At 52.5% G+C, this 17,110-nt stretch overlaps 2 protein-coding genes across 8 annotated transcripts in view; one reads left to right on the top strand and one right to left on the bottom strand.

Moving 5' to 3' along the window:
* NBEAL2 (neurobeachin like 2) overlaps nt 1-9,164 on the bottom strand; it is a 30,411-nt gene extending 21,247 nt beyond the window's left edge. For 2 of the 7 annotated variants that reach the window (XM_070360351.1, XM_070360350.1), the window contains exons 1-2: nt 8,904-9,164; nt 70-158 (exon numbers count right to left, since the gene is read on the bottom strand). In XM_070360351.1, coding sequence (XP_070216452.1) covers nt 70-158; nt 8,904-9,045 — 231 coding nt within the window. In that variant the 5' untranslated portion in view covers nt 9,046-9,164. Of the gene's footprint in view, nt 1-69; nt 159-716; nt 841-4,787; nt 4,984-8,903 lie in introns of those variants that run through there. The other 5 variants (XM_070360356.1, XM_070360352.1, XM_070360357.1 and 2 more) reach the window with 3 other exon arrangements.
* Nucleotides 9,165-11,330: 2,166 nt separating this feature from the next.
* Nucleotides 11,331-17,110, top strand: part of CCDC12 (coiled-coil domain containing 12) — a 38,672-nt gene continuing 32,892 nt past the window's right edge. The window contains exon 1 of the mRNA XM_005910741.2: nt 11,331-11,600. Within this exon, the coding sequence (XP_005910803.1) occupies nt 11,505-11,600 (96 nt within the window). The 5' untranslated portion in view covers nt 11,331-11,504. The remainder of the gene's footprint in view (nt 11,601-17,110) is intronic.

Below are 17,110 nucleotides of genomic sequence, written 5' to 3' on the forward strand. Positions count from 1 at the left end.
GTGGGGGGAGGCGTCACTGGGCACCGAGGACCCCTCAGTCTCCCACCCTCTGAGGAGCTCCAGCCTCACCTGCGTGGCTCCAGAGAGGAGAGTGAGATGCTCTTCTCGAAGGCACCCACAAAGGCCTTCAGCCACTGCTGCAGGTAGCCCAGGTCCTTCTGCAAAGGAGGGCGCAGGAGGGGTACAGTGGACACAGGCGGGGAGTGAATGGGGGTGGAGAGAGATTGCAGGCAGAGCAGGAGGGGAGGTTACGGGTGGGGAGAGAAAGGGGGGAAGACAGGAAGTGGAAGGTCAACATCAGAGGACTGCCTGACATACTGACCACTCTCCCAGGCACCCCCGTCTGCACTTCTTGGCCTCCCAGTCTCTGCTCCCACTTCCTAAACTCTTGGGGATCCAGGCAAGCCTGACACCAGCAGGGGAGGAGCTTAAGTGTGTACATGTCTAGAGTGTGGCTGTGGCCCACAAGGGTGCTGGGGCTACAGGTCTCCAACCCACTAGCCTCCCTGAACCCAAAGCTCTGGGCTGGGCTCTCGCTTGCTACCTTCTCCCAGCTTCGCAGGCACCACCTCCAGGAAACCTTCCTGGACTGTACATCTCAGGATGCATGTGCACCATCGACCAGGCAGAGCCATGCACACACAACACCCCACCCACATGTGCAGGCGCAATGCCTGACCTCACCCCAGGAACCTCCACCCACCCTGGCTGGTTACCTGGACCCCAGGTCCCAGAGCTGGTTCCATGGGCAAGAGCGACAGCGGCTGAGCCCAAGTCTGGGCGCCACCAGCCAGGGAAACTTTGGTGTGAACGGGAAACGTCCCCTCCCGCCCTGGCCCCTGGGGCAGGAAGCGCAGAGTCACGGTGGGGGAAGGGGGCCGCTTCCTCCCGGCAGACCGCAGGGATGTGGGGGGGCCTGGGGCACCCAGGGCCCAGCAAAAGAAGCTGTGAAGGACCCAGCCTAACGCCGGGGGTGGGGCCTGCAGCACAAAGGGGCGGGGGTCACACTGCCCTGGGTGGAGTTTGTGGACAGAAACTAGTTGTACAGGCGTGAAGTTCGGCCTATCTAGGGACAGGCTGTGGTCCCTACTACGATAGTGCCCTTCATTCAGGGCACCCACAGCTCCCTGAGCAGGGTCTGAGGCCTCTGGCCCAGGAAATGATACTGGAAGACTCATCCATACCTTTGCCCTTCCCTCAGGCCAAGTCTTGTCTTGGCTCCCCATCGGCCCTGCAGGTCTCTTTGCTTCAGGGACACAGGTAAGCCCCAGACAGCCCTGACCTCTAAGCTCCTCCCAGGGCATAAAGTGGGCGGTAGCCTGGAACTAAGCTCCTCCTTCCGTCCCTCCACCTTCCCTCCTTCGACGAAGGCGTCATCTGGAGCTCCCATCTAACAGTAGGGCCCAGAAGGCAACTTTCTTTCCCAGGGGCAGAGGGGAAGGACAGGGACTAAAGTGGAGAAACTTTACGGGCCAGGGACTCATCACAGGCAACACCCCGATACTGTTCCCCGGCTGCCAAGACCTCAACTCCAGGCCCTGCACAACTATCTTTGCATGGACAGCTCATTTTCTGGCCACTTGTGGGCCTCAGACCACAGGGCCAGGACTGAACGGGCCCCAGGGAAGAGGGCCTGACCCCAGCAGACTGGGCCAGGCCCCCCAGAAACTGCGGCAGAGCAGCCCTCCACCCCGTGGTTGAACCCTCTCATACATTTTGTCACAGAGCTGAGACCCAGGCAGCTCAGAGAGAGGGTGCGGCCACCCAGGTGCACACCATGAGGACTTTCTGCCGGTCAGTTCTCTTTGGTGACCTCGCCACCCTATGCTGCTGGCCGCCTCCCTGCTCACCTACCTCTGTCCATTCCATACCTCTCCTCTCCACAGACCAGCAAGGACCCAGCATGCCCAGCCCTGAAAACACCAGAGCCGGCCAGGGCTCTCAAGACTATTTCTTCTGAAGTCTTCCCATGGCAGATGGGAAAACGGGAGGCCCCTGAGGGGATGCCTCATGCACTACCGCAGCTGCAGCTGTACCTCTGAGGATGCTAAAAGCCAGACCCGTGTACTAGGCCAGGCCCACTTACGGTGGCTAGAGTCAGTCAGCCCAGCTGACCACACAACTCACGACTCTGCCTTGGTGATCCCACAGATCCCGGTCTACCTGCAGAACTCTCCCAACACCATCCTCCCTTCTACTCCTAAACCACCCCTAGTCAAGCCACCGTCTCTCCCACCCAATACATGAGTCTCTTTTGCCCCCTGTAGCTCTGATGAGCACCTATAAGCCACATATGATCATGTCCTCCCTCCCTGGACCAAAGATAAAGGCTCAATTGCTAAGGCAGGCATCCTGGGTCCCTAGTCCAAGCAGGGCCTGCTTCTCCAGCCTGTCTGGCCTTCGTATCTGTGATGCATACTCTCCTGTGCAGGCCTCTGCTCCCCACCCAGGCCCCGCTGCCGTCTGTGACTTGTGCTTGTGGTACTTAAGCAGGAATCCTTCACCCTCTTCATATCCATCACCTCGATCAGCCCTCCCAGACCCGGACAGGCCCCCTCAAACTCTGCACACCTCCTGCTTCCTGTCCCTAGAACCATATCCTCTGCCTGTCCGGTCTTGCAGACTTCCAGCAGGTCCAGGGCTGAGGCAATGCAGGCGGCAGCCTCGGTGGGTTCTGGAGGGGTCTCTGAAGCACAGGACTAGGCAGGGGAAGGGGTAACTGCCTGTCTTGGCTCTGTGGGTCTCACCTCTTTACCCCTGGACGCCTCAGCCTGGCTCTAACCCGGGTCCTATGACTTGAGGCTGCAGTGCTGGGGACTGGGAGGCTGAGCAGAGCAGGGGCCTTGTGCATGGAGGCAGTGCCACGTGCAGAAGTTTCCAGAGCCTGAAAGAGGCGGCTGTGCTGCCTGGGCTCCCACACTCCTCTCAACGCTCCGCCTTGCCGGCTCCTCCTTCCCACTCCAGCTCTGAACAGGAGCATGGGCAGGCCAGCCCACTCCCTACCCCACTTGCCTGGCCCGGGGTCCCAACCCTGCCCCTCCCGTCAGGAAGGTCAGGAGCAGCCACACTCCGCCCTGGGCCCTGCAGCCGGGAGAAACTGTGGGTGTGGGGGAGGTCAGTTTCCCGGGGCGGGGGGGGGGGGGCGGTTCTCAGAGTCATCCCTGTAGGGACCCCAATTTATGCCCCACCAGCCTTGAGGACACTCAGTGCTGAGGGAGGGGAGCTCCCGAGGGCTGGTGAGGCCCTGGATGGGCAGGGAACCACCACTTCCTCAAACTCTGAGGTAACCAGGAGGATGGGTGGGCACGGCTATCTGTCGGGGGGACAGGGACCACTGAGTGCCTGGCGCCATGCTGAGACCTGCCTGCCCTACCCCAAGCCTGACAACTGCCCCGGCTTACTCTGTGTCCCAGGCCCCAGACTTTGCCCCAAATCCCCCATCACCATCAAACACGAAAGTTCTTTAAACAGCACCCAGCGCCCCCCAGGGCACATCGGTTACACCACTGTTGGGGCAGCTGGCCGGCCGCTCTACCACAAGCTCAGGGTATGTCCACTGCCGCCTCCTCCAACTGAAGCCCCACTGGCATGGTGCCCACCTCACCTCCAGCCTCACGTGCCACATTCACTGGATGCCCCGCTGGGTATTACTCACTGTCCCCACCCCCGCAGGTCTGCATGTGTTTGGCTTTCCGTGCTTCCTCTGCCTGAACGTTCCCTATCAGACTCAGCACCTCCCGCAAGATGCAGCTCTGTCTGGAACTTCAGAGTTCGGGGGTCCCACACTGAATGTGGGTAAGGGCATGGGTTCTGGAGTCCAGTCCCGATTCTTACACTTGGTAACTTACTTAACAGTAATCTCTCAAAAGGGAACCCTCCTACACTGTTGGTGGGAATGCAAATTGGTACAGCCACAATGGAGAACAGTATGGAGGTTCCTTAAAAAACTAAAAATAGAGCAATCATATGGCCCAGCAATCCCACTCCTGGGCATATATCTGGAAACACACACAAAAAAACATTCTTTGAAAAAAATACATGCACCTCAGTGTTCACTGCAGCACTATTTACCATAGCCAAGATAGGGAAGCAACCTAATGTCCATCAACAAAGGAAAGAATAAAGAAGATGTGGTATATATATACAATGGAATATTATGCAGCAATAAAAAGGAACAAAATAATGCTATTTACAGCAACATGAATGGATCTAGAGATTGTCATACTAAAAGAAGTCAGGCAAAAAGACATATTATGTGCTATCACTCATATGTGGAATTTAACTTTTAAAAAGTGATATGGATGAACTTATTTACAAAACAGAAACAGACTCACAGGTTTAGAAAACAAATTAATGGTTACCAAAGGGGAAAGGTAGAGGCGAAGGATATATGGGAAGGTTGGGGTTAACATACACATACACACACATATACACATACATATATATATAATAGATAATTATAAAGGAGTATAGCATAGGAAACTTTATTCAGTGCTCTAAAATAACCTATACGAGAAAAGAATAGACATATGTACATGTGTAACTAAATGACTTTGCTACACACCTGAAACACAGATTGTAACTCAACTATACTCCAATACAAACAAAAATCTAAAAAACAAAAAAAACAAAACATTAACCTGTTTCAGCTGCCTCTTTAAAAATCCTTGCTTTGTTTAACAGGTAAAGGCTCCCCAACCACACCCACCAGCATGTGGTAAGGTGAGTGGGCTCTGCCTTCCCAAGCCCTTGGCATTCTACAGCATCCCTCTCTTCTCCCCACCCACCTCCATGAGTGACAGATGAGAGGCAGACCTTGGCTCACTGGCTGAACCAAGGTCCCAAGGGCTACTCCCCAGCTGGGTTGTCCAGGCAAGTGGAATCGGAGGATCATGGTGGACCCTGGGTTAGTGTTAGGAGCAGGGTAGGGAGAGCAGACCGAGGCTCCATAGTGGTGACTCCTCCCAGTCAGCACCCCTTCTCCTGGAACAGGCAAACAGAAATGGGATAAGGTGGATGGAGCCCAATCAGGATGACCTCTTTCAGGCCTGGGTGTCTTCCCAGTCAGCATCAAAATGTCAAGCTGAAAGTGGCTTTGGGCTACACCAGGAAGACTGGAGGCCAGACTCGGAGGACCTCAGGCCAAGGAATGAAACGAAGATGGGGACTTCTCCAGGGCCAAGGCAAGTGAGACTAGTGGTCCAAGGGCCTAGGTGGCTGGGCAAGCTGCTCCCCTTACCTGGGGAGGGGTTCTTGAAAGGCATGGACCTTCTGGTCTCCGAAACACCCCTAGGGCTTAACCTTCCCCTTGTCCTATCACTATGGAAACCAAGAATTTCCTTTCAGGGTCCCCATAGTAACCGACCTGTTTCCATGGGGACCCCACACTTCCACATCAGCTCCCCAGTTGCCATAACAACTCCAGTGATTACCAGCCCCTCCCCCAACTCTGGGCTCTGTGCTACTCTCCCCATTACCTCAGTCTCTCCCTCTTCAGTTGCCTCAGTAATGAAGGCAGGGAGGAGGAAACCCTGGTTGCCCCTATGAGGTATGGAAGGGGATTGGTGTGGCCAAGCAGCAAGGAGGTCCTTTTCCTCATCTCAAGAGGGTGAACTGAGGCATAAGAAGAAATATGGCCCAGCTAAGGTCCCAGAGGGAGCAGAGGGCCTGACTAGGTTTCCATGATGCAGTAGAGCTCATCGGTCAGGGTGAGGGACCAGGAGGGGTGGGCAAAGCAAGGTCAGCTGGAGTTCTCACCTGACCTCCCTGGAGCCCCGTGTCCTCAATGACATAAACGGAGTTCAGCCTGGGGTCCACACCTGCACCCTCAACATCTGTCCCGACCTTTGGGTCCCCAAGTGCCCCTCAGCTCTCATGCACCCAAGTGCTCCCTTTCACTGGAGGGCTACCGAGCAACACTGCTGCTCCAGCTGCAAGGGGGCCGCTCATCTGCATCATTTGCATCACCTTTACACACCAGTTGCTAGCCTTTGGGTGCTGTCCCCAGTCCCCTTATCCCTTGCACCCACTTCCTAAGCCCTCACTGGGGAAGCCCTGCTGGGGGGGGTCCTCTCGGTGTGCTGCCACCCGTCCCTCTCACTCCTGACATCCTGCCTCTCATATTTCCCATGGCCATGTGCCTGATCCTCCCTGTCCTGCGCCCTCAGATCTCAAAGCCCAAACTCCGTCCTCTGGCACCACATCCCTGACCAGTCACTGCTCTGGGGCCTAATGCCTCCATTCAGCTATTCAGCTAATACCCAGGGAGCACCTACTAAATATGAGGTGAAACTGTGGAGCAGCAAGCACAACGAGTGTGCAAACGAGGACATGCCTGGGCTTCAGTCCAGCTCAGTCAGGGTGGGGGGGGCCGGGCGCAGACCCACCTGAGTCCTGCCCACGGGGCTAGATCTTTCCTGGGCAAAGGAGCGCAGGACGGAGGCTGGCTGGAGCTCTGCTGGACAACCTTCGTACGACCCCGCCTTGGTTTCCCCGCTAAGGCCCTGGGAGGCTCGGACTGAGTGATGTCTAGGGCGCACTCTGCTCCTCCTTCAGTAGCCACCCACAGCCCCCTCACCCACTCGTGGCCCCCAGAGGTACAGGGTGAGTGGGGCTGAATCTAGGGTCTGTGAGGGGAAAGGAAGGGCAGAAACGGGGGTGCTCCCTGGGCGGGCCCAAACCCACAACTGGGGAAACAGGTTTGCCAGCTGATGTCAGCTCTTACTGCTGAAGGGAGGGGTGAAAGTATTGGGGGACCTACTGGCTGGGTGGCTGGCCAGCTCAGGGTTTCTTAATAGCCTCTATCAGTTCAACCCCTTACCTATCTTCCCCTCCCCTGAGCACACACACAATAGGTCCCTGCAGGGCTCTGACGAGGACAGCCACCAACCACTCCAACCACTCCCTGGGAGCTCAGTGCAGAGGGTGGAGACCACGTTCCGGGAGCAGGAGCAGGACCAAGCCGGCAGGAAGGCCGTGCTGGGAGGCTGGCTGGAGCTTCCTCTCCCCAGGAAACCTGGCCCCTCCCGGCTCCGGGGTTCACACTCATATCCTGGATTTGTTTGCCTGGCCCCAGGCTGTCCCCTGCCTGCCCAGGCTTCCAAGGCTACAACCAGCTAGCCTGTGCCCCACACCTTCCAAATGAGGTGAGGAGTAGGAGGGGGAGAAGGGACTCAGCACAGGTGAATGCTAAACACCTGTGAGGGACTGCCTGCCTGCAGAGCTCAGCTAGAAGGGGCAGCAAGAGGCACCCATGCTGGAGGTACAGTTCTGGGAAACCAAGACACACCTTCCCCCAGCAGCATGCCACCCTGCCCGAAGACCCACCATTAACAGCCCTCAGACTCACCACCTCATTCAAGCCCTTCACCTGATCACGGAGAAGAAACTCACAACCAAGAACCCGCCCACGACCACGGGGACAATCAGAAGCACAATTAACATCCCTCAGATCAAGCCCCCCTTCACCTGGTTACAACTGAAGGAAGTGAAGACCAAGAACCTGCCCGCAACCACGAGGGCAATGAGAAGCATAAGGGCCAGTGGCAAGTTTCCTCCTAAAGCTTTTCCCCATCACCAGGACCAGTCTTTGGACATAGAGACAGATAAGCCGGGGGAACAGGATCCAATGGAGCAGGGAAGCAGGAAACTTCTCTGGCCTAGACCAGTCATACTGGCCACCCCAGTCATACTGGCTACCCCTCTGCAGAGTCCAGGCCACTCCAGGCCAGGACTGTGCCAAATTTACAGATATGGAAACGGAGCTCAGGGTGTAAACAGTATGCATGCCCTGAATCACACAAAAGATGGACTCTACTCCGTTCACTGCCTCCTGCCAGATGCCTGGATTTCTCACCACCCAAGCGGGCTCAAGAAGCTATGGCCTTTGTGGCCTGGATTCCTGGTCCCTGGGGCCCCAGACCTAGCCTACAGTCCCGAGAGACAGTGGGCTAGCCTCTTCTCAGAGGGCCCGCTGATATGAGCATGAACTTCCCCCCAGTGCCCAGATCAGGAGCATACAATAGTCCATTGTGCCCAAGGTGCACCTGAGCCAGGAGTGTGATGCCAGGCAGGTGCAGGGAGGAAGGTTGGTGCTGGGTGAAGGGCAGAGGGGTGTTGCCCTGGGTTCTCTCCCTGGTTCTCTCCCAGAAGGAAAATGGGGCCCTATGTGTTCGATACAGTTTGGGGGACACCTGTGTTGCTCCCATAACCTTGAGGCCACTTAAGGTAATCAATGAGGCAGGATGAGAATCTCAGGAGACAATGGTATCCCTCCATCCCTTTCAAACATCCCTCCCAGCTTGTCTGCATTCCCCGTCTCCACCCTCAGCATCCAGAGAAAATCTTTTCTTTGGGCTGGACCCCCGGTAACCCACACCCTCCTCCGCGCCCGGGGTTGGGGTGGGGCCGGCTGGGGTCAGGAACTCACCACGGTCAGTTCGCTGCAGCGGATCTGATGAGTTGACCCAAGACCGAAGTAGGGACCTCCCACCCAGCCCACTCGACCAAGACTACCCAACTGGGCGCAGCCGTCAGGAGGAACAAGCCCAAATGTAAAGTAAGCCTCCCAACCCGGCCAGTCTCTTTCCCGCCCCCGCCGGGGCCTCAGTTTCCCCATCTGTAAAAGGTAAAAGCCGGCTTGGTCCAGGCCCCTCTCCTCCGGCACAACCGATGCTACCCAGTCCGCACCCATGAGGCTCCAGTGTGGCGCGCGCCCGTAAGGACCGACCCCCAGGTGTAAACGCCAGAGGCACCAGCGGGCCGGGGGCGCACACGTGCGTGCGGAGCCGGAGCAACCCCGGCTCGCGCGCAGATACGCGGCCCAGGTTGTGCCGGGCGCAGGTGCAGCAGGCGCGGGCGCGCGGAGCTGGGGGCCCGGCGGGCGCGGGGCGGGGCGGGCTCACCTGCGCGTAGTAGAGCAGCCACAACTCGTAGAGCCGCTCCGAGGCGGCCATGGCCCGATCGGGCTCCGGCGCTGCCGCACACCACCTGCCGCCACCGCCTCCTCCTCCGCGCCGCCCGCCAGTTGCCCACGGCCAGGCCCATGAGCGGAGGGCGTCACTCCAGGGCGGAGCGGCGCGGTACTACTGGGGGAAGTAGTACTGGCCCCCGCCGCGCTCCTCCTCCTCCCGGTCGGCCGCCGCCCGGCTTCCTGCACTTCGGCGGCTGCCACCGCCGCCCCGCCCCTCCCGGGACCGAGCAGAAGGCGGGGAGCCCGGCGGGAGGAGGAGCCTGAAGTCAGGGCGGCCCGAAGGGCGCCCAGCGGCCCCGCCCCCTCCCAGTGCCTCGGGTAGGGCCAATCTGAGCCTTCCGGACTAGGGTCGGGGTCTGGGATTCCAGGCTTGCCCCAGGTCTAGACCTGACCGACAAGCAGCCCGCCTGGCTGGAACGGCCACCATTCGTGCAAGGGAGAGGCTCGCGGGCTTGGAGGAAGGGGCTGCAGGCCGCGTGTAGATGGACAGTGCCCTTCAACAAGTTGTGAGGACAGTAACCGTGACGACCACTTGTAGAACTTACTACGTGCCAGGTGCTGGTCTAAGAGCTTTATGCGGAGACCCAAGTGCCACCTTTTTTTTAATCCTATTGTTAGTGGAGCAGGATAGTGTGACAGGAGTGTGGAATGGGGCGAGGGGATAAGAAAACTAGGACAAAACTCAAATAGCTCTGGGCGAGCAGTTTCCTCCACCTGTTTAGCAGTAGTCTTCACCTCGCCTGGATCCCCTCCTTCAGGAAGCCTTCCTAGATGCTCCAAGTGGAGGCAGCCTCCACTCCAGGGTTCAGCATTTGGTTCACATCTTTTAACTTCAAGAGGATAAAGGCTAAAGGGTGCCTCGTGTCTCTGTGACAGGCAGAGAAACTGAAGCCCCGATGGACCAAATGAGGACCATTTGCGCAGCATGAACAGGGACAGATGCCGGACAGTTTTCAGAACCAGTGCCACCATCACCCCTGGGCCTCTTTCTTTCCCTACTTCCGCCACCCGCAGCTCCCTGAGAAGTGAGGAGGGCCCTTGGTGGCCAAGGGTAAGGCCCTCTATTGGGGCTGCGGGGGGTGGGGGTGGGGTTGCAGGACCCAGAGAGTTACCATCAATTGGAGGAATTGACTAGTCTGGAGCCCACTAGATCCCTGATGCCAAGAGGAGACAGACTCTGTCTCCATACCCATCCTATTCTGTCCTCGTGGGTTCACGGGCATCTCCTCCACTCTGGCCTTTTCCCCTGCCCCATCCATCCTACTTCTGACATTTCCTGAGCACTGACTACCTTCGTATTGTGTATCACCTGGATACCTGGAAGGACACCCCACACAGTGCAAGGGAGAGAGCACCAAAAGGCCCAGGTTACAGAGGTCAAGAGGGTCATTTGTGGGGACAGGCTAAAAAGGGTTGTGTGGCCCTGGAGATCTCTGTTGGGAACTGGGAAGGAAAGAAGGAGTGGGTGTCCACCTGCTGTCAGACTGGGAGACCGCAAGCAGGGAACAGCCTTGTTGAGACAAGTCACCAGTGTAGGCGGGCGGGTGGGGGGCATGGCCTCCTCTCCTCAGACGGGAGGAAGTGTGGCTCTGGGAACCTGGATAGGCTATCAGAAGGTACTGACTTCGACCAAAGAGGTCTGTCTGTTGTAGGTTGTCAGGGCATGTTAATTAACTTGGGAAAGGATACCTGGCAGCTCCAGCTACGGAGCGGTGCACCTATTGGTGCACCACTGTGTGCACCACACCGTCAGCTTAGTTCTCAGGAACTTGGGGCCCCCTGGGCCAAGCTGGGGTTTGCTCTTCTTCAGGTTAGGTAGTCTGGCTCTAGGTACTCTGCCACCCCATGAGGGATTAGGGGTGGGAGGGGAGCAACCTTGAACCCAGAGAAAAATGGTCATTCAGCCAAGCCCTGCTCTGCTCAGGCTCTGTCTGAGCTGACAGCGGCCAGAGAAGGGCCCAGGGGCCCATGAACAAGTGTATCATGGAAGCCACTGGTATCTTTAGAGGAAAGGAAAGGCAGACCACTTAATCTGGGGTCGGAATGGAGTCAGGGAAGGCATTCGAGCCTTGAAGAATCAAAGTGGACAAAGATGGGTCAGTTCAGTTCAGTAGCTCAGTCGTGTCCGACTCTTTGCGACCCTATGGACTGCAGCACGCCAGGCCTCCCTGTCCATCAGCAACTCCCGCAGTTTACTCAGAAGAAAAAGATGGGTCAGCGAATTGCAAAGTGGCGCCTAGGTAAAAACCAGAGAGAGCGATGCGCTCTATCCTCCTTCACTCAGGTCTGGCTGCTCTTGCCGCTTTTCTTCCTAATTGGCATTGGACGAATCGAGCCTTGGAGCCTTCTTCACCGGCCCCGAAGAGTTCGGAGAGTCGCGAGGGAGGAAGAAGGCGGGTCCGTTGGTTGGCTTTCAGGTCTTCCTGCTCGCCCATTCTCGTCCCTGGATTGGCCGCGAGAGGCTCATCTACACCTTGGGCCTGCGCGCTGAGGGGCGAAAGAAGGTTGGGGGAGGGGGTTGTCTGTGGGCAAGATGGCGGCGACTGCAGCCGGTGTGGGCCGATTAGAGGAAGAGGCGTTGCGGCGAAAGGAACGGCTGAAGGCCCTACGGGAGAAAACCGGACGCAAGGTGAGGAATGCCCTGTGAGGGCCGTGGCTGAGGTAACCAACGTTTGGATCCGCCATAGCGACGAGAGGGCAGGGGGCTGCTGGGAAAAGGCAACGGCCGAGGTCACGCATGCGCGCTGTTGGAGCATGCGCACTGCGTCTGTGCCGGCCCAGTGTGGCGTTGCTAGAGCTGTTAGTCCTTCGCTGGTGCTGTCGCGCATGCGTAGCGACGGGTAGGGCAGTGGTCGTCGCTCCGCAGTCCCTTTGGCCTCTGTGTTTTCCGTATGGGACTCCAGGGCCACTACGAGTTTAGCATGGTCATTGGTTTAGGCGTGGTTTGTTCGCGTCTGAACACGCTGAGTCTTCCGTTTTCCCTTGACCGTCCGGCCTGTGTGCCAGAGCGCTCGGAGAACGGCAGTACGTACTGTACTCTGGGCGCCCAGCTGAAAGCCTTGAGTGCAGAAACCGACAAGAATGATCCATTTCTAGATTAGGGTAGACTTCGGGGAAAGAGGCGGGCGCTTAGTTGTTTACCAGACTCTTCTTTGGGGCTGGACCGTCTAGTCCTACTGGTTGCCAGACTTGGAAGCGTTGTTCCTTTGTCTTGTTTGACACCAAAATGGCCTGGTTCTGTTTCTACTTTGTTCATCTCTCGAAAGTAATCGAGGGAAAGGAGAACTCTGAGGCTCACTGCTTCTGTGCGAACCCTGGACCTGTCACTTGGGGTTGTGGGATGTGGGACAAATTGCTTCATCTCCGTGAGCCTCGGTTTCTTCATGTCTCCAGTGGAGGGTAACAACCCCTAAACGTTCGTTCTCACTGGGTTATTTACTCTGTTAGATTATCTATATGCAAGAGCACTGGAGACTGTAGAGTACAGAGGATGGACGTTGTTTATTCTGCTGTGTTTGGATGGGCAAAAACTTTGTCCTCAAGTGTGCAAATTACAAAGGATGTTAAATATCTAGACCTGCAAGGGATTGGGGAAAACAGGGAGGCCATTTTCCAACTAAAAAAAAAAAAAAGGCAGGTCCCTTTGGTTTGTTACCTTTCTGCATGGCTCTCTGATGTCCTGCTAGAAAAGAGGAAGGGGAAGTAATAGAGAGTGAAAGCCAGCAGAATTGCCTTCTGTGTTTATTGGCAACTTTTCGGTCCTGTCCGACAGTCATCTCTGCAAACTTCATGGCCCAGGCATGCTCAGGACCTCAACTTTATTATTATTTTTTTTTAGGACCTCAATTTTATAAACATTAGCTAGTCGACTGGAGCTGTTGGCTTAGATTTAGGGCCCAGATGATTGAAATTTGGGTTTGAGGGCAGAATACAAAGAACAAAACAGCATCCTGAATGCCCCTTACAATGGGAAGGAGGCCTAGGCTATCAGAAAACTGACCTTTAAATACACTATATATTTATTTTTGGCTGTGCTGGGTCTTTATTGCTGAGTGGGCCTATCTCTAGCAGCAGCGAGCTGGAGCTACTCTGTGATGCACAGGGCTTCTCATCGAAGTGGCTTCTCGTTTTGTGGAGCTCTGGGATACAGGCGCAATAGTTGTGGCACCCGGGCTTAAGTTGCTTCGCAGCATGTGGGATCTTCCCAGATCAGAGGTTGAACCCATATCTTTTGCATTGGCAGGCTGATTCTTTACCACTGAGCCACCAGGGAAGTCCAAAACTCAGCTTTTAAGAGGGATTCTCTCAATGGGCTGAAAATACGAGCCTATTTTTTCCCTTTGCTTTAAAAAAAGTTGTGTAGAATATACATAAACACAAAATTTACCATTTTAAGTGTACAAGTCGGTGTCATTAAGGACATTCAGAATGTTATATAACTATACCACTATTTCCAACACTTTTTCATCATCCCAAATGGAAATCTGTGCCCTTTAAACAATGTCTCTTTCCCCTGTCTCCCCAGCTCCTGACAACCACCATTCTTTCTGTTTCTTTACTATTCTAGGTATCATATAAGTAGAATCATGTAGTACTCGTCTCTCTGTTTAGCGGCTTATTCATTCAGCATAATGTCAGGGTTCATCCATGTTGTAGCATGTGTCAGGATCTGTTAGCAGGCAGTTGGATTGCTTCTGGGTTTTAGCTGTTGTAAGTATGTAGAGGGTGTACAAACATCTATTTGGGTCTCTGTTTTTGCACTTATATCCAGGAGAATTTGGGGATCCTACAGTAATTCTGTGTTTAATTTTTTGAGGAACCGCTGTGTTTCCCATAGCAACCACATCATTTTACATTCCCAATGGCAGTGCTTAAGGATTCCGGTTTCCCCACATTCTTGCCAACACCTGTTATTTTCTGTGTTGTTGATTATATACATACTAATTGTGGTTATAGTTTTGATTTGCATTTCTCTGATGGTTAGTAATATTGAACATCTTCTCATGTGCCTATGGCTATTTGTGTGGTTTTTTTTTTTTTTTTTTGAGAAGTGTTTATCAATCCTTTCCCCATTTTTTTTTTTCTTTTTGCTATTGCTTTGCTCATTTTTTAATTGGGTTTTGACTGTAGTTGTTGAGTTGTAGGAGTTCTTCATGTGTTCTGGATATTAAGCCTATATCAGATAGGTGATTTGTAAATATTTTCTCCCACTCCCAAGGTTGTATTTTTACTTTCTGATAATGTCTTTTGATGTGCAGAGATTTAAATTTTGATGGTCATTTTCCTTTTTCTGTTGTTGAGGCTGCTTTTGGTATTGCACCTAATGAACCATTGTCAAATAGAAGATCATGAAGCTTTTCCTCTGTTTTTTTCTAAGAGTTTTATAGTTTTAGCTCTTTCATTTAGGTCTTTGATCCATTTCAAGTTAATGTTTGTATATGGTATAATGTACTTTCTTTTGCATGTGAAGGTCCTGCTTTCCCGGTACGATTTGTTGAAAAGACTGTCCTTTTCTCTATTGAATGTTCCTTGTACCCTTGTTGAGGATCATTTCACCATATATGCAGGAGTTTATTTCCGGGCTCTCTCTCCTGTCCCATTGGTCTGTTGTTTGTCCTTAGGGCTGTATCACACTGTTTTGATTACTGTAGCTTGGTAGTAAGCTTTGAAATCAAGAAGAATGAGTCCTCCAACTTCATTCTCTTTCAAGATTCTTTTGGCTATTTGGGATTCCTTGAGATTCCATATGGATTTACTTTTATTTTTTCTGTTTGTGCAAAAAGCACCATTGAGATTTTGATAGGGATTGCTCTGAATCCATAGATCATTTTGAGGAGTATTGCCATCCTAACAGTATTGTCTTCCAGTTCAAGAGCAAGGGATGTCTTTATGTTTATTTACATCTTCAATTCCTCTCAGCAGTGCTCTCTAGTTTATACTGTACAAGTCTTCAGCCTCGTTGGTAAATCGGTATTAATGTTCCTCAGTATTTTATTCTTTCTCGTGCTGTTGTAGATAGAGTTGTTGTCTTAAATTCCTTTCAGGTTGCTCATTGCCAGAAGTGCTGCTGATTTTCATCAGTTGATTTTGTACCCTGGAACTTTGCTGAATTTGTTATTGTTCCTGAGTTTTTTGTTTTTATTTTTATTCTTGTTTGTTTTTATCTGGCTGGGTTGTTTGTCTGTTTTGGTGGACTCTTTGGGGTTTTCTGCATATAAGATCATGTCATCATTGAACGTCCTTTTTTGGCAGGTCTAGCTAGGAGCTCTTGACTATTCCACTCATATAAGCCTTTTCCCGCTTACAAAGGGAAGTTAGAATTTTTAGTTGATTCTTCAGTTTCCACACAGTGGTGTCAATGGTGCAGCAGTGGTAGGCGATGAAATGTTGTTTGGTTTGTCTGCACATGGGTTATTAGAGCTAGTACTCCTTTCGTTCAGCAGATGTCTATTGAGCGTGCACTGTGCACCAGTCATTCAGACGCTGGAGGTGCCACAGTGAACCAAGCAAACAGAAGCCTGTGCCCCGGGCAGCTTCCATTTAGCTGGGGGAGCACATAGTCAAGCAAAATGTATCTCACGTTAGATGGAGATGGTGTTATGAAGAAAAGGAAAGAAGGAAGAGAGATGGGGCATAGATGGTGCTCCTGTTTTACTCAGTAGCTCTGGCAGTTTAATTTCTTTATTAAAGGCAACAGTATTTTCAGATTTAACATGGTTAATGATACCACCTGCCTGGCTTATCTTATCTGGTGTTGATGACAACCTTGAGAAGAAGGAAGAGGGCTAATTTGTAGGCAGAAGCACTGAGACCAATAAACATGAGGCGGTTTTATTTGTCAGGTAACGAGGAGGTACCCTAAATGAGCGCCGGGGTGAGGAGGGACCACGAGAACGGGGTGGCTGTCTTTACTCACTGAATGGGACTGGTTTCTCTGAGGCAGAGTGGGGAAGGTTGAGAAACCTTCCTATGTATTTGTGATTCCTTGAGGTTTTATGAATTACATCCCCCCAAAAACAACAGTGGCAAAAGAGTATAGACCTCAATCCAAGCTGCCCACATACCTTAATCTTTTCTGGTTAAGACCCTAACTAGTCCTGATTCTGGCCCTTCTTCACACCAGCAAGGATGGGTGTGGCCTTATTTGCCACAGTTCCTTTTCTTTCTTTTTGATATATTTTTTTATTTTGGTAAAATCTGGGTGACCTAAAATTTGCCATTTAACTGTTTTTCATCGGCATTAAATATATTCACAAATGTTGCGCAACCATCACCACTATTTCTGCAACGTTTTCATCACTCTAAACAGAAACTCTGCAGCCATTAAGCAATAACTCCCCATTCCTGTCTTACCGCAGCCCCTTGTAGCTGCTAACCTACTTTCTGTCTCTCTGAATTTGTCTAATGTAAATATCCCATATAGAAAGGAATCTTTCAGTATTTGTTCTTTGTATTTGGCTTATTTCACTTAGTGAAATAATGCTTGTAATTCTGGGTCCATCCATTCCAGTATGTAACAGTTTCCTTTTAAAAGCTGAATAATATTCCATTATATACATATATATATATGTACACACGCACACTCACCTTATATATATACACACAACACATTGTCTAGTCATCTGTTCATGGACACCTTTGGACAGTTGTGGTTAGTACTGCCATTGGTATATTGGTGTACTTTTTGGTGTATAAATCTTTGAGTCCCTGTTTTTAATTCTTCTGAGTATATATCTAAGGAGTGGAATTACTTGTAATTCTGTGTTTAACTTTTTGAGAAACCGCCGAACTACTTCCCACAGCAGCTGTATCATTTTCCACTACCACCTGCAATGCATGAGGATTCCAACCTCTCTACATACTTGCCAAGACTTGTGATGTTCCTTTAAAAAAAAAAAAATTCTAGCTCTCCTGGTAGGTGTGAAGTGGTGTCTCATTGTGGTTTTGGTTTGCATTTCCCTGATGATTATTGCTGTTGAGCACCTTTTTATGATTTTCCATTTGTATATGTTCTTTGGAGAAATAGCTATTCATGTCCTTTGCCCGTTTTTAATTGGGTGGTTTGTCTTTCTGCTGTTGAGTTGTGGTTGATTTCTTTACATATTCTGGATATTAAACTGTGGTCAGATATGGGATTTG

Source organism: Bos mutus, chromosome 22 (assembly GCF_027580195.1).
Source record: "Bos mutus isolate GX-2022 chromosome 22, NWIPB_WYAK_1.1, whole genome shotgun sequence".
Classification (NCBI taxonomy): Eukaryota; Metazoa; Chordata; class Mammalia; order Artiodactyla; family Bovidae; genus Bos; species Bos mutus.